Genomic DNA, 26937 nt, shown 5'->3' on the forward strand with positions numbered 1-26937 from the left:
GGCCAGCGCCTATGCTGATTCACCTTAGGTTCAGATACAAGGTCCCACAGTAGGAGAAATGAGAAAAAAATTCAGCATATTCTGTATAATGAGATAATTTTAATAACAGAATTGCTCATTTCCATGTCTTATTCAGAGAGGTTCATTCAGCCAACCTAGAACCTAATGTCCTCCAGCCACAGGTTATCTTTAGCTTGCTTTGGTACTTGGTGATGTGTGTACTACATACTGGAAGTTAACCTCTTTGGTCATTCCCCAAGGAAACACTACACTGAATACAGCGAGGGAAGGATAGGAGCCAGCACCATTTTTCTTATCAACACAGTGGTGGAAAACTAACTGGTTCCAAACAATTTGCAAAGAGGTTGTGTCAGCTCCCACAAACCTTCTGCAGCAAAGGGGCAAGAATGGTCTGGATCAAGGACTGATGCAGTAAGATACCCTGGGGAGCTCCTATGCCAGAAACATGGCCTTGCATGCCAGGACAGTAGGTTGGAAGAATGAGGCACCACCATCAAAAAGCACAACTACATGAAGGGTATCGAGACCACTGGTATAGAAATGGCTCTTCTGTTGTATCATAATGCTTGCAATTCCAGTGCATTTTGCAACAGCTCTACTACTTTAGAAGTCCATGAGAAATAAGAGTGTTCAAAATTCATCACCTTAGCCAACTAATACTGGATTTTCGGCATACAAAATATCACTAGATGGATTAAATGGCAGATTTTGGAGGGTCATTTCCAACACTCCATTTCAGGAACATCCACTATTTAATTTATTTACTTACTGAGCACTCAACACGTATAGTCAAATTATTTTCATGCAACCGTAGAAAATTTGGGGCCAGACTTTTGTAGACAATACTGCAGACATTTCTGAACAAGTGCCACCTGACCACCATGCTCATAGTAGCAATCCTGTAACACTCGAGAAAGACTTTATCATATCTGTGCAGTACATGTTTTAAGCAGCTTATCAGAGCCACCAGCCTAAAAGCATCCTTAGACACGACAGAAAAAGTCGCTGTTTTTACAGTTCATGTACTTAAGTGGAAGAACTGCATAAATGATTTATACCCTTTTTAATACTGTAGCAATCACTTGATTTACCACATCTTTAGACCAGCATCACAGAACTTCTCCCTCCTAGATCTGCAAGTGTCCTTGAAACACTTGGCCACTGAATATCTATCCTGTGCAAGTTTTCTCTACTGCTTCTTGACATGAACTTTCCATATTTAATAGAATTTCCAAGCTTGCAGAATTCCTATCATAGTGCCTTTAAGCGAAGCACTTGGAAGCAGGTACCTGTAAGATATTAGCAAAGCATCAAGATTTATAAAGTGAATTACTCCTTTAATCTGTTTCAAAATAAATAATCCTACTTCAGAGCCTAGCTATGCTATGGTGTATGCTCAAAAATTCTGCATAGTTGAGGAATGGAAAGAGTAGTCCAGAAGCACTGTGAAAATTATTTCATTCACAATAAAAATGCTTAGAAAAATCCATTAATTTTGGGGGGTAATAATTTCAGAAAAGATGCATATGACCTCATCATTAGGTCAGACATAAGGAAGAAGTTCTTTACTGTCAGGGTGGTAAGGCACTAGAACAGGTTGCCCAAAGAAGTGGTAAAAGCTCCCTCCCTGGCTGTGTTCAAGGTCAGAATGGACAGAGCCTTGGGTGACATGGTCTAGTGTGAGGTGTCCCTGCCCATGGCAGGGGGTTGGAACTAGATGATCTCAAGATCCTTTCCTCCTACCCATTCTATGATTCTATGATCTGCTCTCTCTATTTCATTCTGTGTTTAGGAGAGAAAAATATCCGCTGCAACTCTAGACTCTTTCCTCTATCAGCAGAGAACAGAATAGCCTGGAGTTTGGTTTACATGTCAATTCCAAAAAAATATTCATACAAATAATAAACATTATTAACCTGAAAAATTATATAACTACAGATACCCAACTCTGGAAAGAACTTCTTACCAATGAGCATATTTGGAAGTGTTCTGATGAACAGCATTTTGTATGAATAAGATATTTTTAATAGTGGTTTTAATTTATTATTGATACTTAACTACAGATGTTTGCAGGGAAAATGTGTATGAATAATTATATGATGTGCTCAAAAAAATCAGTCGTATTTCCACTGTGCAGTTTATTCAGTTTCAAATTAGAAAAAATTACTAAGTATTTGACAATTCACATGCATAAAACTTAAACATTTCAGCCCCGAAAAGTACTGATTTCTTTCAGTCTTGTATTAAGGCATTCAGGAGTTTCACCTAGACAGACAAATATCTGGTTAAAAAAAAAACCAACCAAAAACAATAAAAAGAACCAAAATAAAGAGACAAGCTATAACTCAGTTTTACTTCTGTTAACAAATACGACCACGGTGAGTCCTGGTAATACACAGTTGTATTCTTTATCTTTTCAGTTGTGTGTAGCTGATAGGAGTCAAAGTGATTGGGAGTTATCCTCAGGAAAAAGTTTCTTCAACAGTGTCTTGATTTGGAGTGCTGAATAAGCCACTGTAGTGTTATGTCTGCCAGGACAGATAAAACAAAATGAAAAACTCAACAGCCTGTTTGCAGAATGTAAAAGGACAACAGAACACCAGCAGGTTAATACAAACAAACAAAACCCCAGAAACCACAGGCTCTCATTTACACCTCATTAAAAATTCAGTATTGAAAACTCCAGGTAAGGGGTTTTTAATCTTCTTGTTTGTTTTTAAATTATATTTATTTTGTATCCTTGAAATACAATGACTGACATCAAGTTCTCTAACCTACAGATGAAGAACTGCTGGAAAAGCAAAGATTTAAAATTACCATAAAAGGAACAGTAAAATCCAGACTAAAATGAAATGCAGTGTGGGAACAAAGGCAGAAATACACAACCAGAACTGAAGAGAAGAACAAACATCTGACAAAGCATTAAAAAGCCATTAAGGCAGGTAGTATGAGTCCAAGGTCTCTGAAAGACATGCAACACTGGACTCAAATTTGATAGCTGAAATTGGTAACCCTCCTGATACAATCTAATGCATTGGGCTGAAAACGGCAGCAGTCCACAAACTGATTCATGAGCAGCTTAGATGTTTTTGCCTCAAGGCAGTAACATCTGTCAGGGAGGTAGGAAGAATGTCAGGGGGAAGCAACAGCTCTAGCCCCAAATTTAAATTTGTTGCCACATCTGTCCAAAATCCCAGACAGCATTCCATGAATATTCTGTCAGACCAGCTCAGGCACCAAGACTGCAGAGAGAAGCATCCCACAGAATCAAAACCAAAGCTAATAACTATATATTCATCTTCATACAGTTTCTATCTCTCCGGACACAGTAACTGGCAGCCTTATACCTACACTTCCTGATGAGACCCATTAGCCTGCAATTTGCACTATCATCTCATTCAACTGCAACAACATCAATCAAAAATGCAGCAGAAGACAGCTGCCAGTCTTTTTAACAGCCTAGTAGTTTCATCACTAATAAGCTAAATATATTTTCATTCTAGTTTTTCACTATAAATTATATTTTTCAGTCTTTTGATCTCCCTAGGTTTTTGCCCAACCTCTTTTCAGTTTCTCAAGGTCTTTCTCAAAAGACAGCACACAAGCACTCCAGTAATGCCCACACAGTTCCAATCACATGTGATATATGTAGTCTGATCCCATCTGTTAGTTCTTTGGACAAATAGTCAGGAACTAGCCTTTCTAGGCACAATGTTACACTGAAAGATACTTGAGTGATTCTCCATTAGGATTTGAGTCCATTAGGATTGGAGTCCCAGGACTTCCACAAGTAAGTGATCAACATCCCTCTGAATTAGCAACCATTCTTTTCACTATTTTCCTATTTGCAAATTTTAGCATGTCTTTTTTGCATGCTTTTCTCCTCCAGGCCACCCATACAAATGAGCCAGGATCAAAACCTATTCTCTCCAGGATCCTTTCAGAAATGAAGCTGTTTTTTACCAACTTCTAGTCTCAATAGAACTCTTGAGATCCTTCACTGCAGCCTTGCCAATTCGATGAGGATCAAGCACTGCATTTCTAAATCTCAATCACCTTTGCTGCCCTTCACTTATCCTGACTTCAGGATACACTCTTTGAGTCTCCAATAGGACAAAAGCACTAGTCCCTCAGTTTGAGGAACACTGCCATACAGCCACATGCATGTAAAACCCACTTACAAAGTAAAACCACACATGGAACAAAACAATTAAAATCTTCTAGGTTATCAGCTAAGAACTGGAAGGCCTTCATATCCAGTTACTATTTTGTGCGGGATTCAAATACTTTGGAGTTTAGGTGTGCTTTTCCAAGGCTCCTGTCAAATTAATTTCTTAACTTCTCATGGAACTAAATAGCTCTACAAGTGACTTTAAAATTACACATAGTTCTATATCAAAACAGATACAACTGCATGCAATATTTGCAAACAAATCTTACAAAGTAAAGAGAGATCTTCAGTTACATGTTGGAGTTAGGTATTAAAATCTCATTAACATTTTTAACATCTGAACCAAAGTACAAAATATACAGTAATGATGCTGTAAAAAAACAAAGCTTACCAATGTTATCCTTCTCTTTACAGGAAATAGAGTAGCAGCAGATTTCTCTGTCTTGAATTGCTGAAAGGTTTCTGCAGAAACAGAAACAATAAAATAAGCAGTACTGCAACTCCACAAAAACTGACAATAGAAATTTCCATTAAATTACATGCTTCCTGCTTTTTACTCAGTAGGTTCAAATCTATCCTCGGATATTAAATTTTTAAAATATGCTACTGCACACAAAACCCCCCACATCTCTTTAACTTAGCGTTCATCTTCTACTCTTTTCCCTTGTTGCCAGCAGGTCAACAGAGGTGATCCTTCCCTTCTACTTAGCTCTGGTAAGGTTATAATTGAGTGCTGCAGGCAGTTCTGAGCTACCCAGTACAAGACTGGTTTGAAGCTACTGGAGAGTCCTGTGAAGGGCCACAAAACCAGAGGCAGTGGAGCATCTCATGTATCAGGAAAGGCTGAGAGAACTGGGACTCCAGCCTAGAGAAGAAAAGGCTGAGAGGGGATCTTATTAACGTGTACAAGTATCTGAAAGCAGGCTGTAAGTAAGACGAAGCCCAGTGACAGGGTAAGAGGCAATGGTCGCAAACTGAAACACAAGAGGCCCCCTCTGAACATAAAGAAACACTTTTTACTTCTGAGGGTGACCGAGCACTAGCACAGGTTGCCCACAGAGGTTATAAAGTCTCCACACTTTAAGATACTCAAAAGCTGTCCGGACACAGTCCAGGGCAATCAGCTCTAGATGGCTCTGCTTGAGCAGGTGGATGGACAAGGAGGTTCCTTCCAACCTTAGCCATTATGTTTCCTAAGTCCCAGTTTAGTTGCTTAGCCTTTGGACCACAAAATTACAGAATGGTTTAGGTTGGAAGGGACCTTAAAAATCATCTTGTTCCAATTCCCCTGCCATGAGCAGAGACACCTTCCACTAGACCAGGTTACACAAAGCCCCATCCAATCTGGCCTTGAACACTGCCAGGCATAGGGCAGCCACAGGTTCTCTGGGCGACCTGTGCCAGTGTCTCACTACCCTTGAAATAAACAACTTCTTCCTAGTATCCAACTTAAATCTCCTCTCTTTCAGTTTAAAGACATCACCCTCTGTCCTATCTCTACATGTCCTTGTAAAAAGTCCCTCTCCAGATTTCTGACAGGCCTCCCCAGCCTTCTATACTCAAACTTCACTGCCTACTGATTAAAATTCTGTGATTTGAGATGCAGAACCTTATTCTGCAAAAATAGTGCTATATTGGCCATTTTTACAAAATTTTTTATTTCCTTTACAATTACCCTTGCAATGCATCAAATTATAGTTTCAGTAATCCCTAAGTATATGCTTTGGATATGAGCCCAAAATATCTGAATTGCTTAAATTTACAGGCAGTAGTTTGAAATGGCTCTGTTCTAATGCCATATGTTTTGGTTTGGCCAAGGACTTGGTGAGTCTCATGCTCTGCCAGGGAGGAAGGGAAGCCGGGAAGAAGCAGAGACAGGACACCTGACCCAAACTGACCAAAGAGGTATTCCATACCACAGCATGTCATGCCCAGGAGGTAAGTGGGAGTTACCCGGAAGGGCTAGGAGAGGGGGGACAGTGAATAAGCTGTCTGCTCAGGTTTAAACCATGACAGCATTACTGAGCAATGTAGTCTGAAAAGTGCAAGTAAGCCTATTGCTATGTATAGCAGCTGTATCTTCAGTGATGGGAAAACAGGATTACCTGAAACAACTTTATACAAGTGAAATAATAATCAAGAGAGGTTCAAATTTACTGCAGTCAGACATCATCCTAGATTGCTATTTCAGTTGCCAGCAGAGCTTGGAGTATGTGAGAATGTAAAACCGAATCTGTTATAGCTGGTTATTGCCATATACTACTAGTGATTTTTTCTTACATATCAAATTTCACAGTGTTGCAGCTTTTTACAGCTACTTACAATTTCTCAATTAACTGCTTTTCATCCAGTGCACCTGGGAGGTCTCTTTTATTTCCAAGGACTAACACCTGAAAGAAATCATTCATATGCATGTTAAAGTCAAGAGCAATGAAAGTTTATTTTTGTCTTTAACCATTTGTTTGCATTATTGTGGATCTTGCACCTAAGCAGTTCTGCAACAGCACACATATTCAAAATGACTAATGACTGTGGAAGCATCATGGAAATCCTGCTTCTCACCCAGGTCAGATACCGCATGCTCACTCTCTGGATCCAATTATTTCTGGCTGTATCAGTACCAGAAGTCTCCTTTGGAAGTGAATCTCCTTTCTGAATGGCATTATGGTATAGTGTCAGATTGAATGCAACTAAACCTTGCAGAGATCATGCCCTGGGTGCACTCAAGCCATCAACAGACATTCAATTCACAAGATCAGACTAATGTTAATCAAAAGTAGGACCCCAGCAATAGAGGCTGGGTCTTTGAGACCCAGACAGGATTCTCTCTAGAGAATCTTAAGACTGACATACTAAACAGTCAGGTAACCAAACCCTGTATCATCAAAGCACCAGCAATATGACTGATTACTTGCCCTCCACTTTGAGCATCCATGGTAGAAATCAGAAAGGCAGCCATTTGGAATTAAGTCTGAGAAATGCAGAAAAATTACTGAATAGGTGTTGGAACTTAAGAGTAGCTACAAAATGCTTAAGGCTTCAAGTATAAATTAAGGTCAGATAAATGGGTTGAGCACACTGTAAGATAAAGTAAGCAATGGAAGGCTTTTCTAATTATGACTGCATTATTGTTTTCCAGATGTGTTACAACTCCGAGTCAAGACTGTCCCACTATTTTCCATTAATCTGGAACACATTAAAACTCATTACTTGCAGACTACTTTAAAATCTATAATGCTAAAGCCTGCATACAATAAATTGGACGAAGTTCAATACTAGGTACTACCTATGAAATAGAAGTAAGTAAAAAACACATTACTACATCTTGGAAATTACTGTGCTGGTCAGGCTGGGTAATTGGAATGTGGTATTATAACATATAAAAGGAAAGGAACTTAATTAAATACTTCTGAAGATATGAAAGACCTATCATTTCAGGAAGGAAAAGGGAGAAGTAAAACAGGATGTGAAGACAGCACAAAGGACAATGTCACTCGCCATGAATAGCGTGACTATACAGTTCTGCAGGATATATTCAATATACACTTAGCATACGGAAACACAACAGTAATAGCAAGCCTTATAAAAATTATGGGGAGTCACTTGAAAAATTCTTTTTCAAGGATGGATGTGCAAGAACCTTTTTGTCACAATGATTTCATGTTGGCTGGCTGTCTACTCATTCTCAGTTGACTTTGATCACATGCACTGGCCACATCTCCCAATATTTGCTTATAAAAAAGGGGCCAAGCAGCAGCCAGCAAGTTGTACCTTCTTCCTGATTTGTACATACCATTGTTTTCCTTTTTATAATCAAAGCTACAAACACTTGCTTGGTGATACCAGCAAAGATCAGTGCTAACCTGATGGATTCCTTCTAGTCTAAACTGGCAGATTATATTTAACCAACCAGCTAGTTTCCAACTTCATAGTTCCTCACTAGAAGTTCAGCAGAATATACTGTTCTTTGGCACTTCCTGTTGGAGAACAGATGTATATCTGCATTTTTTTTCCACGTGGTTTGAAAAGCTAAACAGTCAAGAACAAGTCGAGACACGTAAAAAGTCAAACTCCTCCATAGTCTCTGGAAGCAGATGACATTATCTAATGCATCTGCCAACCTTCAGAAAGACAAACCTCTTATGACTTAAGATACTGCCAGAAATATATCTGGGTCACTGGTTCAAACCCAGCCAACAAGGGGACTGACTGGAAGTAATTACTGTCCAATAATGCCACATATGAAAATGATCTTTTTCCAAATCTATTCCGACCTTTAGACAAGAAAACCTACAACCACACTGCAGCACTGATAAGATGGCTCAGATGGCTGAAAAAATATCACAATCGGTTTTGTAACAGCACTCAATACATCCAGGCTGCATCATACTGACGCTAGTATTTTTAAGAGTCTAGAGGAACCAATTCATGAGGATTTAGGCTACACTGTTTACAATCAGGTAGGAATAATAATCAAAACACTTACTGGAATTCCATGCAATTGTGGTTTATCTATCAAACTGTGTAGCTCATTCTTTGAAGCTTCTACTTTTTCTAAGTCTGCTGCATCCACCATGTAACTGCAATGGGAATATAGTTATTTATGATATTGACCATTCCGTGCAGAAAGCTGCATTAAAACATCTGAAATTTGACAAGTACGGTTACATTGACAATAGCATTAGAACAGTCCCGAGTTGTATAAGGCTTGGATTTATTAAAACACAAAGATACAGAATCAAATACAGGCCATGGGGAAAAAAATGCCTGGAACATGCTATTACTTATGCATCTGGGTTGCTGGATGTGTAAAACACACTACTTTTATCATGTTGGGTCTTCCTATGTGATAGATGTGGACAAAAAGAAAAGCACAGCTATATAAATAATATATATTTTAAAACATATTTTGTATAGGCATACAGAAGGAAACTTACACAACTGCATTGACTCCTCTGCAGTAACGCTCCCACATACTTCGAAACCTTGGCTGCCCTCCAATGTCCCATACCTGGAAAGGGTAAGAATACCTCAACCCCACAATGTTTTTGAACTACACAGCAGTAACAGCAGAACTCTTACATGCAGCAGGCAGATTGCATTGACAATGCCTAGATGAAGGCAGTTTTCCAAGCAACCTTCCTCAAGAGACTGGTCTTCTCAGCCCCTTCCCGACAATGGAATGGGACAGGCACATTCACAGGGCAAGTCAGTTCTGTGACAATAGCAGCTCCAAACATCCATTTAGAGAATGCTGCCGTTCCCACTCCAAGAAAAGTCTTTCTCAGATACCTAAGTGAATTATTGCAAATACACAATTTAAAACCCAGAAAGAATAGTACCATTGTATGAAAACAGTTATGAAGTTGCATTTTTTATGGGTCTAGGGAGACCTATAAGATATTAAGTAAATAAAGAATTGAGTAAAGAGTTGACCAGAGAGCAGATTAAATCCACGAAAAGGATAATATACTCTAGGGTGCTCCGATATCTCCACAGATCTCACATTTGTTCATCAAATGTGCTTTAAAAGACATGTGGATTAACTGACCAGAACCAGAAAGGAAACAATAGTATACGGTAGGTCTGAAAGATTAATCAGTAAATCTTCAGAAAGCTTAAATTCTGCTTGAGATTTTATAAAGCTCCAATCCTGCAATACTTAAGCATGCTATTAGTATCCGGCAATCCTACTGAATCCTTTATGGTTAAAAGGCTAACACACTATTTATCTGTATAGGAGTTACTTATTCTCCTTTGCTTGCAGAAAATCAGTATTTTGGGTTTCAAAACTATTTCCAAGATCAAAATACCAGGGAAAGGATTCAAACTATGCAGGCAAGGGCTACGTGATGATGTAGACAGTTGTGTTACTAGTGGCACACCTATCAAAATAGTGATGAACACTGAAAAATAGAAGGAACTGAACTGTTCATATATTAAGGATAAAGATAAGCAATCATTTCCTATTTTAATCAGATTTAGCTAGGAAAACATTATGTACCATATAGCAGATCTAGGAGGCATATCCACTACAGTACAAACTAAACTTGGAAGTAACATACACAGAAGCAAAATTTTCTTGAGTTGTTTCCATATTTCTACTTTATAAATCCAGACATATTAAACCTGCTGTGACAACAAAGACTTGCGCAAAGACTTAACAGACTCTTGGGATAAGGCCTTTTTCAACTAAAATTGTGAACTTTATTTTTAATTCCACAATTCATAAATCATATTTAGGTATTAATTTCTCTATAATTTTCATCACCTTATCTTCACATTTTAGAAAGAAGTATTTCCCAGTTCACCATTAAAATAATTTCCTGACTGATCTTACCGCTTCTTCTGGCATAAAATTAGTATGTCACCTACATGCGGACTGCCTCTGATCCCCTTTATAAGATCAAGAATTTTACATATGAAAGAGGTTTGAGTGAACTTCTGGCTGCGAACTTCTGACCATGAACTGGGTACCAAATACCACCTGCACTGACATTTAAAGTGCTATATTAAAAGTATTAATAAAATAAACCTTTTATTTTAAAAACTTGAGTACACAGTTCAGTATGATAGTTAGATGACAAACCTCACACCAACACTACACCCATAACTCATCAGGACCTTGAAACTATCAGTAACCATCTGCTGCACATCTGGGTGTCTGGAAAAAGAAACTAAATTATTTTCTTGGTAGATTAGAGAAGAAAGAAGGGGAAAGAGGACAGGGAAGGCCAGTAGTAAGATTAGATTCTTGGAGACTGATGACAATTACTCCTGGTAGCCACAAAAATCTACAAGATGATTTGGCCTGGACCAATCACAACATAAATAATACAAGACAGAAAAATACTGATTTTGTCCTTATTTGATGATATACTATATTTATACATTAAATTGCAAGTATGATTAACATTAACAGAAAAAGTCACCTCAAAACAATGGAAAAGTAAGTAATTTCCAATCAGTTTCCCTAAAAAGGCTTACAGCTATTCATTAAAGTACAACATGGAGGACACCACATAGACTAGGTGTTTTTAACAGTGCTTGGGAACCCATTTTACCTTAATATATTAAATGATAATAATCTGAAAAAGGGAAAAAATAAATGCATGAAATAAATTCTAAACAATTTTCACCTCTTTGCCTATGAAATTATGATGGTGACAGTATCAACTTTCTAATCCTCTTTACTGCATTGCATAACTAGTGACAGTTGACTAATTTATTCAAAACACAAATCTCTGCCCAAAACCATTTCCACTGTACATCACAGAACAGACAGAACTGCGAGAATACAAGTGGCACCCAGGAAGGAAGGGAGAGAGTCCTTAATGTTAAAGCTTGTGTGAGCCTTTCATGTTTTGTAAATCACCTATTTTTGTATCGCAGTATTTAATACACAGGTAAAAAGTATATTCTGGGTGTGAACTGAGAAAGGCAGGTGACTACACCTTAAAAGCAGAATAAACAGGTATAAAAAGAAGTTTATTTTGTCTGGGTGACATGACTTCAAATTTCTCCCATGGCTTTCATTGGTCCCTGGGCAATAAGATTTTTATAATGTTTAAGAGAATTTTATCCCTAGAAGATAGATGATTTTAAGAATCAGAAAATACCTACAGAATGACCAAACTAAAGAGAGAAAAGGTTTCCTTAATAGCCAGTCCCACTGTCCCACAGGAAATTAAGATCAAGGTGTTATCGTTTAGGCTGTCTCAAAGGCATACATCTCATTTCTACTGCATTTTGTAAAACATAATTGTTCCTGTCTATTCCTATAAAGTAGTACTTCTAATTGTGCTTGCAGGTATACACTATCATAAAATAATGCAATGTTTTAATTTTTAAACTAGATTAATCACCATACTTTGGAATCATCATTTACCTTAGTGCTTATACATACTTGTTAAATCAAATTCTCCTAAGACAGGAATCTCTCTGGATATGTCTCTTCAATTTCTTTCTGTGGCTAGAAGGCTCCTTCTTAAGACCACACCTATCAAGTACACTGAGGAGCAAATCCTTTTCCTTTGTACAGAAGTGTATTATGACAGTTGAGCAAAAATGCAGCTGGGGAATAGGTTCAAAGGTTTTTGAAGGGTTTCAGTTACAGGGAGGCTCATTAAAAGTCTATTTGTGTTTCTGCTAATCAGCTTATATTGTGGGAAGGCTTGTTGGTTAATCAGACAGTTTCAGGAAAAATTACTTTCTAGATGTCAGTTCACATGGCTTTTTTCAGACATGCTGGGTAGGTATTTCTTGTGGGCAGAAATGTGTACAATGACACGTCTGTATCTCAATGTCATTGCATGGGTTCAGTACCCAGGATCTCACAGCAGTCAGTGAAGCCTAGACAGCCATTCAGCTGACCAGATGCAACATCTTCGTTAGGCTTGACAGTACTGACTAGAGCTCCTCTGACTACTGTTAAAGGAGCTTAACCCTCACTGAGGATGTATAGCTGTTTACATTCAGACATCTTAATTTACAAGATGAATCCAATACTACAAATACTTGGAACTCAGAAATGTATCCTTCTGCTTGGAAGTATTCAGAAAATATCAGCCATAAAACCTACCCTGAACAAAGAAGTGAGGAAATTCTAATGATTGCATCTGTCTTACCTTGCCTACTAGATGAAGCATTCCTGCAAAGCACCCACTGCTCTCCACTGAGTTCAGATAATCTGGCTCAGGCTGGCTTTCTCCTCTTTCAACTGGCTAAATTCCAGGGAGACAAATCTGAAACAGCCATTTATACTAGACTAGAGTCTTCAATCAGTAATGTTCAGCTTCCCCATCTAATAAAGGGAAAACATAAAAAGCTAAACCAAATAGACCTAAATTTTTTTATAAATCGCCTTGTGGACACATAACTCTAGAGCCTTACTACGAGTACTAGCCACGTAACCTATTACGGAAGCTATAATACCTTACTACTTTAGAATACTTACTATCCGCCTACTATCCTGTATTTCAGAAATGCCTTTACAGTTGCTCTTAAAGCTGAAAAAAAACCCAAAAAAAAAACAAAACAACCCACAAAAACCCCACATGGTTACATTTTCTGTGGGCAATTGTTCCCAGAATACCATGTTCTTTGAAATCAGTCTTGGTCCTTTAAGAACCCTGTTGTTACTCCTCACTGGTGATAAAGTCCAAGTTTTAAGCATTTTTTTTCAACTGGGTATTTTATTTTAGTAGAATCAGGAAAAAAAAAAAAACAACAACCCCCTATATGCACGTTTCACAGCTTATAATTTGTTAATTTAATCATAGCACTTTCACTGAAGAACTGGAAATGGATTTAGACTTGCAACACAAAACGGTTGAGTATTCAACTCCTGAGAACAAGCACAGAGGCATTTTTAATGGGAAGGGGTATTTCTCAATGATCAGGGTGTACCTGACATTTTATCAGAGACACAAGATACAATGTTGGAAGGATCAACACGTGGACTTTAAACAGGACACAAAAGGAAAGTTTGTTCTCAGAAACTGCTTTTTGAACCTTATGCTGCTTACTCCCATGTTGTGTTCTAAGGCAGAAGAGTTCCAGGGAATGCAGCTTTATACGGAAGACTGTAATCTTCTCAATCAAGATGTAGCACACATCTAAGCAGAAGAGCCAACCCATCCTATCTTCAATATTGTGTTGTCCCTAAAGCAGGAAGCCTTTATTCTGCATGACCATGTGCAGTTCTTTGCACCCTCTTTCCACGTATTCTACAGACACCAAAATCCAAGATATTCTGGTGAAAGTAGGCATGTAAATTATAGGCAGAACTTGCACTTGGAAGACTGATGGCAAGGAGACCAGAAGCAAGGGCTCTGATAGCTCAAAAGAGATGATCAATACTAATGTAGTGATTAATTTTGCTTGTCCTTGAAGAACATACAGCCATGAAAGCAAAAATTACTATTTGCTCAACAGCACAGAGAAGTCAGGAAGATGTGCAACAGTGTATATGCTGTGAAAAAGTAATCTAATACTGCTGGATTAGTAAAGGACATTCTCTCATGAGAGATTTAAACCCACAGAGCAACTTTCTGGCATTCTCCTCATGTGTTCTCCTTGTGCTGCCTCTCAAGTCTGAGGAATCCCGACAGATTCCCAACATTAATCAGACAAAGTTGACAAGAACAGTGCTAACCAGGGGCAGCATTTATGGTTCCCAGGTGTCCTAACAGGATGTGGAATTGAACATGTTTATATGAACTATAGGTAACTTCATGCTGAGAGTGGATAAAAAGAAAAGATTAGAATCCTAAAGCAACTAGAGGAGTGGTCTGAAATAAGGTGGCTGAAATTCAACACACAGAAGCTCAGAACAGTCCATTTGGACAGAGGGAACCAAGTGCACCAGCACGAAGTGGAAGCAGCCAAGTAGAGGTGAAGGACATAAAGCTTAAGCAGTTCACAAACTAAATTTTCAACAGTGTTGCAAACCTTAATGAGCCTGTACTAGAACAGAAGCATGTTATGTATGATTTTAGAAGTATGTACTGCCCTGTCCTCAGTGTCTCAGAGCATCAGTCTGTAGAGCAGACACAAAAGTCCAGATGAGAAAAGAAAGGGTGAGATTTTGAAAATATGACCTATAAAGAGGGGACGTGGGAGCAAACCCATCATGCTTTCCAGAAAAATGGCTGCCACATATAGAAGAAAAACAGCTCAATTTGTGATGACAGCAACCCATATCCCATATTAGAAAAAAAGCTTTCTAACACTTAGAGTGAAAGAACACTGTACAAAACAACAGACATTGTAGAAGCTTCTTCATGGAAGAACAGATTTTAAGAAACAGTTACCCAAGATATTTGGGTAAATATCTGATTCACCTCAAAACACGAGTTTGGTTTAGATGATTCCCTGAGATCAACTTTTGGTTCTCATTTTCAGCAGTCCTAACAGTTACTCTGAATCACTGGTGAGAAATTCATCACTGCCTGTTCTGACTCAGGACACTGCCTTCTGGCTCCATGCGTTTGTCCCAGCCACTGCAGAGGTTCCTATCGAAAGTCATGATGCTGACTCACACTCTGCAGCACACAACTCACAGCACAGATACAGTGCTTCTCTTCCCAAACTATGAGATGGGACAGTGCTTTCATACTTTTCCTTCTTAGCTGACCACCGAGTAATTCTGAGTATGCTCCATACTTATTTTCTGAGACACTTTCTAACCATTATTTAACTCTTTTTCACAGAATCACAACACCACTGAGGCTAGTGGGGGCCTTTGGAGACTCTATAGTCCAACTCACCCTGGTCAAAGCAGCATCACCTACAACAGACTGCTCCAAGGACAGAGATTCCAGAACTTGGCTGGTCAACCTGTTTCAGTGTTTGATTGCTGTCACAGTAAAAATACTTTTTCTTATGGTTTAAATGGAATTTTCCATAGTTCAGTTTGTGCCCATTGCCACTTGTCCTGTCACTGGGCACCACGGAGAAGTTTGACTACATTTTCTGGCTACATTGATGAGATCCCCCTGAACCTTCTCTTCCTCTAGGCTAAACAGTTTCAGCTATCTCAGCATCCCCACACGAGAGATAATCCAGTCCCTTAATTATCTTCATGGCTCTCTACTGTACTCTCCAGTAGCTCCACATCACTCTTATACTTCAGGTATGGCCTTATCTGCACTGAGTAAAAGGGAGGAATTACCTCCCTTGACCAGCTGTCAAAGCTTCTCCTAATGTAGCCCAGGATGTTTGCTGGTCTCTGTTGCAAAGATACACTGCTCGCCAATGGCCAACTTGGTATCCACCAGGACCCCCAGGTCACAGAGTCACAGCATGGTTTAGGGTGGAAAGGATCTTAAGATCATCTAGTTCCAAGCCCACTGCTGGGGGGGGGGGGGGGCACCTCCCACTGGACCAGATTACTCACGGGCCTGTCTAACCTGGCCTTGAACACTGCCAGGGATGAAGCATTCACAACTTCCTTGGGCAACCTGTTCCATGTTCCTTTCTGCAACACTGCTTTTCAGTCAGTCAACCTGCAGTGGACTTTGTACTTTCACAACTTTAACTTCATATAGGTCCTGTCAGCCCAGCCTGTCAAGATCCCTCTGAATGGCAGCATAACTTCCTGCTGTTATCCAGCCACTTCTCCCAGTTTTGTATCATCAGCACCTGCCCCATCATCCAAGTGAATAGGCTAAACAATCCCTGGGGTGTATCACTAGCAACTGGGCTTTCTGCTGCGAATCATTGCCCTTTTGAGTCCAGCAGTACATTTTTTCCTTACACACAACTATCACAAATCACTGGGACATCTCACAAAAATTCTTCTTTATAGAAATGACCATTTTGACTTGAAATCAGCCCAGATATAGCACAGCCTTTTCAAAGTGACCCAAGCCATGCAGAATAGCCTGTACATGCTGAAACACTGCTAGTGTTATACAGGCAGTACACACAGAGGCTGGTACTACTGCATGATACATGAGATGATGATGACAGGTAAGGTGGTTTTTAATTGCTGCTGAAAAGCAGAAGGATTCTGTTTCTGTCAGGATGTTTGGACACTTGGCAACTCTCCAGAGAACGTAGGGGTGCTGCAACTAAGGAAGCTGGAAGAACACACAGAGAGGGGTCCTCCTCCTCCTCCCTCTCTGACATCAGAGCACACAGCAAGCAGCAAGCTTGGCCTCCCCCTCCAGCAGACAGGGCTGCAGCTCCCGTGGAAGGACGCTGGCCTCTAGTGGTGACAGCTGGAAGACCGCAGTCCAGCCAACCTCCGCAGCTCCGGTCCCCAAGCACAGCCCAGGACGGCCGGCTCCGGCCTCGATGTCCATGGGGTACAGAGACTGGCTGATGGTGCTACGTCAAGAAAACCAAATGCAAGAGCAAGGGAAATGAAGGTGCTGCATTGCCTGTGCGTACAGATGGCTTGTGTTGCTCCCTTCCTTTTCTTATACCCGAGTCTATTCTATCACTGCAAGAGTTAAAGATTGGTTAGCGGGAGCTTCAGTCATTTAAAACAACAGTTTGTGATGCATGTCTTCTCAGGCTCTCAAAATCCGAGTTTGTTCAAATAAAGTTTTTAGCTACTGTCCAGTTTATTGAACAGTAAATCCCACCAAAGCAAAAAGACTAGTGAAACTGAGCTGATTCAAAAACAGATTCCATCAAAATCAAATCAGTCAGGCAGCAAAACCTGCTTGGAATTAAAACCCCAAATCGATTCAGTAGTAGATTTTTTTTTTTTTTTGTCAGAAAAAAGTGGTAAGTCATTAGGATTGTTATGAACTTCATCACAATAGTTTTAACAAATCTCTAAGCTGTAGTACATTAGGTATTTCAGTGCTAGATACCATCCTGTAATTTAACCTCAACCACAACCTCAAAAATCCATAAAACTTCCTGTTTAGATTTCAAATACTGCCCAGTACAACAATCCTTCTTTGCCTCTTCTTTTGTTGGAAATAACAGGTGACAGGTTTTATTAAAACACACTCACAAGCCAAAATTTGACAATTCATGGTTAAAGCTGACAGCTTTACGTTTCTGATAATCCTCAGCTTGGACTGAAATGCACATGAAATTGGCATCTTCGTGCAAAATGTTTCTCCTTGCATAAATCAACGTTTTCCTTTCAGTGTGGTTCAGATAAATACTCATACACACAGGGATGCTGGTGACCATATTTTCACACACTAGGATTAGAGACTAAGTATGAGAACAAATCTACTGGCTTCCAGGAATGCCTGCCAAAATCAGAAGAAAATAAAGAGCAAGGCCTCCTTAGGTCTTGTTGCCTGCTGAAACTGTATGGAACCTAGAGAGAGAGCTGTAGTGAAGAAACCAGGCAGTGACACTGCACTAACACAGTGCTTCCTCTTAGTGGCCTGCCGCAAAATACAGAAAAAAGACCCAACCAAACAGCTAAAAATTAGTATCACTCACTTGTTGGTGTTGCAACTCACTTTGCCTAACGCGATCAGTCTTACATTTCCAGAATGCCTTTTTTTCACTTGATGACTTTTTGACCAGATGGTTTCTCAGCCGCACTGTTACAGTAAGTCTGTTTCTGTTTTGCAGTGTCGCCTGAGAGCTTTGGAAAAGGTCAGACACAAGGCCTATCTGCTTACTATGAAGATCCTTCCTACCATGTTTGAAAGACTTCATAAAGTTAGTGACATAATGCTTTATCCAGGAATTTTAATAATAGCTGACAGTTGGATATCATAGTATTTTTATGAGAAAGGTAACCTGCTTTGTTGGGACGAACAGGTTAAAGAAAATTCCACTCTGAATCCTCGTTGAACAGGCTGCAAATAGCTCATCAAATGATTCTAGTATGAGGCGTCCCCCTCACCATTCTTCAGCCATCAACCTATCAACAACTGATGTCATTATTCTCACAGTAAAATAATTTTGGAAACCAACCTAGCAATTGGCTGTAAGATTTTAACAGCTTACCGAGATACAGGAATAGCGATGCATAAGTACTTCATCTTGACAGGCTTTTAAGGAAATAAGTACACATAAGAGCCATACTTCCCTATACCTCTTACTTTCATTGTATGCTGTTATAGAAGAAAAATCACAAGAACTGGCTTCCTGTGCAGACTGGCTTTCAAACCAAGTATTGCTTTTGAAACTAGTAAACATATAAATAACTTTAGCATTGTTTCCTTACTCTTACAACCTTATAATAACTATATGTAACATGACTTTTGAGATCAAAGGGTAAAAATAAGGCACAGTTCCACAGAAACTAACATACCTCCTCCCTATATGAATGCGATCTTGAAGTACCGTTTGTGCAGATAACTTGAGTACAAACTTATTAGTCATTTCCTTCACTTACCTGAACTATCCTGGCTCAAAAAACACTTTATTTTGAATACTGTCTACTTGTAAATGATTTGCATCTCTAGTCGAATGAACCATTAATAACTTTCTCATTTTCTTCCACATCTGACAATTCTGTCACAGGATCAGTACAGCAACCAGTTAGCCTTATGCTTTCTCTATATGGCCTTATTGTTCCTATGCAAGACAGAAAACAAGGGAACTGAAAGGAAATTCCTATTCCTGTGTATTATTTATTAACTATGGTTGAATGCAGTAACTTTTTTATTGACTGTTGCACATATGGACTTCTTTGATCATTGACAGATCTTCTTTGATCTAAGGCAGATGAGATGAAAAGTTTATGAAACTGACATCTAGAAATAATTAAGAGAATCCTCTCCTGATGAATTAGGAAGCATTACCAAAGCTCAAGTGGAAGGTACTGCTTCAGTACAAATGTATTCCTCTGAAAGAGACAGGAAGGCTCAGGTAGGAGAACAAAGAACACCTGCATGCCTGAAAGAACAGTAGGAAAAAATACATTTTTGAAGTGGAAACTGAAGACAGTTTGACTACTTAATGTGAAACAAACAGCTTCTGCTTGTAAGTCTGCACTTGAGGTGTCCTATCACAAATTTGTCACTGCTCCTGTTCTACATATCTGCTACTGATGTGTAAGAGGTCAAAAAAGCATGGGATGGCCTTAGAGTGCATTTGCATTTTTAGAGTGCTATACTATCAGAGGCAGTACCTCTAACATTCTTCTCATAAATACACTATTTGATTTGCTGTCATAGCTAGTGTACATGTTAATTTATTGTAATAAACAGAATCTTGGGGGTGAATATCTATACAATTACCACATCAATCAGAATGTTATTTTGATATCAATGCCCACTGACTTCTCCATAAATTCTCTTTCATAACTAATATGAATCATTAATTAACCGTAAGGACTAGAACACATAACACCATCCAAAGTTTGTAAATCCTAACAATATAGCACTAAATATTTATCTTTTTTAAATACTGTCACTGATCCACCTGAAGCCACAAGCAGTCTCTGTGTGTGTACTGACCATGTAATTCTGGCAGCCCTCTAGCAACAGGCAGTGTTAGTTCTGCCTAAAAGTTTGCAGCTACCAGAGTGGAATGGTGAAGGAAAATTTAATTTTTCCTCACCAAATTTCTCCCTGCTTTCTCCCTGTCCAGATTTTGCACTCTAAATATGGTGGTTTGCAGCTATCCAAGTCAATCTATCCAGGCTGCCCCCAAAATGCATCATTCTGCCCATGTCTGTATCCCACTTTCCCACACAGTGGTGGCACCAGCAATCACACAGCTGTTTGAGGAGCACACTAGTTGGGCACTGACTGTGGAGAAACCAGCATGATGGTGGCAAGTTTGGTTTGGCTGGTGGGTGGGTTTATTTAGGCACTGCTTTCATCTAAATAATTTGGCTGATCTACCATGTGATCACTGGTTCAGACAGAAAAGGGGTGCAAGGGTGCAGGGTGCTTAAAGCAGAATGTAAAACCTCACACTACGATGTACTTCAGCCGATTGTAAAAGCTGACCTTTAATCTCTACCACCCACACTAGACTTGCCTGATATTCTCTCCTAGGTTTCCCAGAAGGTAAATCTAGTATGCCCCTTACATGAGGAACATCGTATGGAAGTTTAGAAGTGCTACTACAGGCAGAAAAGCAGGTGCATTAGAAGTTTATTTTGCGACTTTTTTGTAAGAGAGGCTGGTTTTACTGCCCCTTACAAGGAAGATTCTGCTTGACACTGTAACATACAAACAGTCCTAGAGGAAGCCATTGATTACTCTTCAAGCTTGTAACAGCAAGTAGATATACAATTGGAATGTATAGCGGAAGGCCCTATGGTCATGTAGGAGTTTGAAAAAGTACAGTAGGATACTACAACCAGAAATAACAGGCACTCACACCACTTACATCACTATGGTAACTTTAGGTTTAGGGTTCTCTAGTTCAGCTTTAACATCTCCCAACCAACAGGAGTAAATGATCCCTTTTACCACCCTTTACCTGCTAACTTTTTTAGAGATAATGCACAAACAGTTAACAACTGCTTATATTCACATTACAGGTCACTTCAGAAAGTCCTCCCTAGATTTAGGAGCCACACCAAACCAGAAGAAAAATTCTATCTTTAGAACTGAGATAGAAAGGAGAGAAAATTACTTTCCCTTTTGAGAGAAAAGTCAAGGTAGAGGCAAAAACCTGTATACCCTTTACATCATCTTAGATAGAAGTTATGAAGACCTGGACTAACCAACCAGGCTCCCTTCACAACCAAACAACACAAAGCCTTAACACTACAGGAGTTACTTATCTCTAATCTGACACCTCTGGCATGAATCACAATCAAACGGGCAACATCTGTATTTCTCTAGACGCCTAAGAGTTGGTTCCCTGACAACTGAATTACATTAGATGTTCCATTCCCATACAGCCAACATTATGCGAGCTGAACTGCACTCTCCACTGAGATGCGTAAGTTAGGAGTGAAGCTGCTTCAGACTTCACTTAAGAGTTGTGAAGGGGAGAGAGAGAATAAGGCACCTGCAGGAGTCAATTCCAACCCCTTAATATCCCAGAATGTTCTGACCTTTCTAACCCAAAAGAGTGCAACAAAGTTTCTGCCTGGCACGGATATAATGAAATCAAATTTCATTATTTCTAGATTCATTTAACACAGAAATATACAACTATATGCCTTTTAAAAGTTCTGAGCTAGAAAAACAAATAATCCCACTATCTTAAAAGAAATTTCTTACCCTTTCACATTCCAAATTGAAATCACTTTCTCTATTAGTTATTATTTCAAACATGCACACCTACCTTTATGGTAACATTTCCTTTTGTTATTTTTCTCATATTGAAGCCTACTGTAGGAATCATATCTTCTGTGAACTGCCCTGACTAGAATACAAAAAAAAAAAAAAAAGAAACAAGAAAAAGAACAAAGTATTATAAAACAGTTGATACACAGCAGATAAGTTTCTCATTTGCAATCTAGAATTTTTATCTTACAACACTGTAAAATATCACATTAATTTTCTGCAAGAGCACCGGCCAGCACTGATGTTAATGCATTGTCACGCCAAGAAAGACTCTTCATATCAGCCCTTCAAATGATCTTTTATTCTCCTCAGTGACAAAGGTCAGCCCAGAAACCATGAGACCTTGGATAATTCATCTGCTCCTTCAGCAAGCCAGAAAGCAGCATGGTCAAAATAGAGAATCACAGAACCATTGAATGGTTTGGCTTGAAAAGGACCTTTAAAGGTCATCTAGTCCAGCCCCCAACATGATAAAATACGATAAAACTGACTATGGCAGGATTTTTCCTTATAGTTTCTCACTACTGTTACCAATGGTTTAACTTCACGTGTAATAAACGACAACGGAGTACTCTTGTAGAAAGTATTATGTGCAGACCCTTTCCAAGTAGATGGCAGCAGAGGAATCCTGCTGTGGAAGCTAAGAGAATGCCATAAAGATAGAAAAATACAAGGTACTAACTCAGCACAGCATAAACCCAAAAGATAAAATCAAATTGCTACCTCCTCCCCCAGTTTCAAGAAATGTTTTTACAAGACAGATGCTTGTCATCATTATAATGGGAACCTTACACACATGTACCCACTACAAAAGACAGCTTTTGAGAAGAAAGGTGGAACTCAGACCTTAGCGGATAATTCATTCTTTCTTTTCAAAAAGGATTTTTAACAAGGTATTGTGTCTCCCAGGCATGGTGCATTCTTCCATCTATATCTGGCCATATTCCCTTCAGCCACCTCATCATCCCATATGCCATGGCTTTGCATTTTCTTGGAAGAAAATATGGGCATGTTCCAATACATCTCTCCCATCTGAGAAGTAGGTGATCATAGCTTCACTGTGCACTGCAGGAGCTATGGGCCTCACAGAGCACACACTGCCACCAATTCACCCTGGTGCTATTGCTGGTCTCTATATACTTTCTGCAAGTTTTCCCTGTTAATGGCAGAGTGAGAACACACAATGCCTCTAGCTTGTGTTCACAAACTAATTATTTTTAATCTGGGATTTTAAAAGCTGTACAACCTTTGACAGGTACTTAAGCCCCCCAGAGATTCTGGAGTTTAGAATTAGATTCTTCTACCAGTTACTTGTCCAACCTCACCTATGGGAACCTCCTTGCTATTCTGCACAATGCTCCTCGTCTTTTGTTTCTGAAAGCCTTTTTTTCTTTTTCTCCTCTTTCCTTGCTTCAGTGACTTGTCAACAGCAATATAAAAAAACAGTGAAGACAAATGCACCTGCAGCCTCATACAAATACAAGCAGCCAGCAGTGACACAACTTCTTAATTGGATGGAGTAAGACAAAGACAATCAGTAACTATCTCCTGTAGTACGCACTGGTTTAATGTCTTAAAATATAAAGCACATTTGTGAAGGCCAGATGTATAAACACATAGAAATACATAAACCCTGAGAATGTAGCATCATTACTCAAGCACAAGAATGCCTCAAAAAACAGCCAGCCAACTCAGAAGGCTATTGTTTAAACTCATAGAAAGTCAGGATTCCACTCTGTCAGCAAATTATACACCATAGGTAACATGCTAAACTGGAAGACAGGCATCAGAAAAAAAACCAAACCCTTCATAACTGCTCTGGTATCAGCAACAGAATGCAAAGAATTAGTGTCCCTTTTACTGGTCTTTAGTCTTTTCTTCTACAAATTTTCCATTCTGGTTGACTGAAAACAGCAACAAAGAAAGTATTATGTTTACAGTTCTTTATTTTCCCCACACAATGAAGGAAACAAAGTAATATATCAAATCTTTTGCCCACATTAGTACAAAAGCTCTAATTACTGTGTTTTGTTTCAAGTGCTGTAAGCACCATAAAGTAAGAAATCTGTTCCATTTTGCTTGCTAAGTAAGTTTTACATGACAAATTACCTATTTTGAGAATATTCAAGATGTGCAAGCAAGTTTAGGGTTGTATCTCAGTAAAAAAGATATTACACCCTGACACAGATGAAAGTAACTGATGCTACAACACGCTGTCCCCTTTCAATGTTGCTGAATATTGATTTGACAATGAATACTGTCATTACCCTCTACCACATCCATAGCCATGCGCCAGATTTTACTCAATTATATTAGTGCAGAGCCATAGTACCACACAGGGACATTATCCAAGGTTTCCACTGGTAACAAAGGACTACTACATATGCTTCAAATTCTTAAGGGAGAAGGCTGTCTCAAAGGGTTTTTATTCAGTGTTAGTCTGATAAGATCCCTGAATGCACTTGCAAAGTGGAAAAATACAGTATTTTCTTAACACTTGTTTATATGATCCATTGCAGTTTGCATTTTAAGTATCCACTGTTTTGTAATGGTTAGTTTCATCTTGACACATTCTAGCCACATAGACACAGAGTTCCCAGTCTATTTGCCATCCCCATAAAACTGTATTCAAGCGTAAGCTATTAGCCATTGCCTTATCTTAAACTGTTTACTCACAAATTCTTTAACCACCTTTGTTGATTATCATGGTGTGTCATCTCCAGACTGAAAAATACAAAAGCTACAAAACCTGCAGTCTGTGACACTCTAGATGTCACAGAACATGGATGCCTGGCAGAATACTTTTAATAATACATATACTGGCAAAATCAGACCTGTAGTAACAGCAGTGCTCGGCTGTTCAAGGTATTAGCATGAGAGAGACACAAACATACAATGCCATCCCACTGGTGGTCTAACGTAAGTGAGTGGACAAGCAGTTACAGGCACAAAATCTAACACTACACACAACTGTAACCAAGGTCTCTGAAGTGTTGTATTCTTCTTTGCTCCATTTATGAAATCAATCCAAGAAGCAATGCAACTTATCATGCCTTTTCCCCCGTACTCAGCAAAGCCTGTCCTTTGGAGATGAACACTTCCAAGGGGCACAAAGAGTGATAAGGCCTGTGCTGAGTGTCTAACAAACTAACATACTAAATCCAGGTATTTTCTGCTTATTGAATGCTGATGCCCCCCAAAACATACTTTCACGGTAAACTTTCCCTACTCCACTTCTTTATCTCCTACTCTGTCTCTACCTCTTCACTTGCACTGAGTTACAATCTTCTGTTTTTCCCTTAACTCAGAATCATATGCAAAAGCAAACAACAAATACCATATACTCATGTCATCACCGCCTCAATCTTTTTAGCTTTAGGTCATGCACATCCCAGTTTGGTCTGATCCGTGACCTAGCAACTTTTCAGGATAAGGGCTAAAGAACATCTGGAAACCTTTATCTCATGGCAGGTGAAGCTGCAATACATCTCACCAGACAAGATGTGCAGCAAGAGTAGGTGCTAAGCTTCCTGACTAATAGGAGCCATACTTAACATATATAGCTGTTTCCACTTTCCGATGGAAAGTAAATCTTCAGGATGGACCTAAATGAAGGTCAGAGAGCACAGTAAACAAAGATGAGAAACAAAAATGGCAATAAAGTGAAAAACGCCATAGGAAGCATCAGCATTAGAGGGGAACAAGGCTGCAAGGCCATCACCACAGTGGGAACGGAACGCCAAATTCAGACATGGAATGCTGGGAAAAGAGTTACCAAGGAATCATGTGCGGCATTAATCTTGATGCAACTGATGGGAGGGAAGAATTCAGTTGACAAGGGAGTTGTGGCCTTGGAGGATGCAGGATACATTCTGAGTTACTCTGGAATACACTGGCCATGGAAACCCAATTAAATCACAAGCAAGAGCCCATGCCCAGAACGGGCACGCTCTGCGATCAGCAGAGGAGACATTTTCTTTCTCCCCCCCCCTCTCCTATTTCACACGCACCCGATCCTGCTGTGAAATTCCCGAGGCTGCCAGCTATGCGGGAGCTGCCTCACGCCCGCCGCCCCCCTCCCCGCAGCGCACCGCGGGGCTTCACGACAGGCGGCAGCACCGCGGCGGGGGCAAAGCCCGCACTTGTTGCCGGAGGCGAAGCGAGGTGGGAGGGGCGGCCCCCTCCAGCCAGGCCCCACCGCCGGGCCCTTGCCTCACCGCCCACGGCCACCGTTTCCCCGCCGCGGGCCGCCGCCCTGCGTGCCCCCCGCCGTGCCCCTGCGCCCGGGGGCCGCGTACCGCCAGCACGGTGAGCAGCGTGGTCTTGCCCGAGTACTGCAGCCCCACCAGGGTGAGCTCCATCTCCTCCTTCCAGAACAGCGACCGCAGCCACTCCAGCACCCGCGCCACCAGCGCCAGCATCCCGCCCAGCGCCCCCGACCTGCGGCAGGCGCCCAGCCCCAGCGGCACCGCCTCACTGCTGGGCATGGGAGCGCGGGGCGAGGCGCGGCGGAGCTGGGGACCGGGCCGGGGTCGACGGCGGCGAGGCTGCGCGGAGACCGGGCGCAGGCACGACCCTCACGTGATGGCGCCGCCGCCCTTCCCGCTGCCACTTGCTGCAGACGGGGGAGGGGTTTGGCCCGGCCGGGGGCGGGGAGCGTGAGGCAGGGCCGGGAGGTGGCCGGGGCCGGGTGGGGCGGTGTCCGCAGGGTAAAGGGCCGTGGCCGTGGCCGTGGCCGTGTTCGCAGCGAGGGCAGGGGGTGCACACGGGCGAGGCAGCTCTCGCATGGAATAGCGGGCGGTGGGGCATCCCACGGGCCTTACGGGCCCGAGGTGGTCGCATGGAGGCACCGCAGTCTCCGGGGAGCAGCGGGGTGGCTCCCGGCAGCGCGGTGTGAGGTGAACAGCTGGTCCCTGGCAGGAGTGTGGCAGGCCGCGGTGGCCCGGCATAGGTCTGCCGCTGTGGGCTGTCCGTCCAGCACCGTGCACACAACGGTTGGGCCAGGGCCACGTGTGCACCGCTGGCTCATGAGAGAGAGTTAGTGGGATTTACATCTTC

The 26937-nt window shown here is 40.7% G+C and overlaps 2 protein-coding genes across 2 annotated transcripts; both read right to left on the bottom strand.

The window, feature by feature from the left end:
- Nucleotides 1–2144: 2144 nt before the first annotated feature.
- On the bottom strand, nt 2145–26507 carry LOC133222850 (ADP-ribosylation factor-like protein 8B). The gene is made up of 7 exons (XM_061372959.1): nt 26178–26507; nt 21878–21958; nt 9130–9203; nt 8679–8772; nt 6515–6582; nt 4584–4654; nt 2145–2549 (listed from the first exon to the last, which is right to left on the bottom strand). The coding sequence occupies exons 1-7, from the start codon at nt 26364–26366 to the stop codon at nt 2500–2502; spliced, it is 627 nt and encodes a 208-aa protein (XP_061228943.1). The 5' UTR covers nt 26367–26507; the 3' UTR covers nt 2145–2499.
- LOC133222816 (uncharacterized) lies at nt 26457–26828 on the bottom strand. The gene has a single exon (XM_061372888.1). It carries the CDS (start codon nt 26826–26828, stop codon nt 26457–26459), a length of 372 nt encoding a protein of 123 aa, XP_061228872.1.
- Between the last annotated feature and the right edge of the window lie 109 nt (nt 26829–26937).

Source organism: Neopsephotus bourkii, unplaced genomic scaffold (assembly GCF_033783945.1).
Source record: "Neopsephotus bourkii isolate Nb327-2 ecotype Australia unplaced genomic scaffold, CSIRO-AGI_Nbou_v1 NB_1624, whole genome shotgun sequence".
NCBI lineage: Eukaryota > Metazoa > Chordata > Aves > Psittaciformes > Psittacidae > Neopsephotus > Neopsephotus bourkii.

Bases quoted from the DNA above. Each gene is read 5' to 3' on its own strand.
- LOC133222850 (XM_061372959.1), bottom strand. From the start codon at position 26,366: ATGCCCAGCAGTGAGGCGGTGCCGCTGGGGCTGGGCGCCTGCCGCAGG. The intron at 9,204-21,877 runs GTAGGTGTGCAT...TACCCTTTCCAG, and splicing joins AAGGAAATGTTACCATAAAG to GTATGGGACATTGGAGGGCA. The intron at 2,550-4,583 runs GTAAGCTTTGTT...CTGTCCTGGCAG, and splicing joins TAAAGAGAAGGATAACATTG to ACATAACACTACAGTGGCTT.
- LOC133222816 (XM_061372888.1), bottom strand. From the start codon at position 26,828: ATGCCGGGCCACCGCGGCCTGCCACACTCCTGCCAGGGACCAGCTGTT.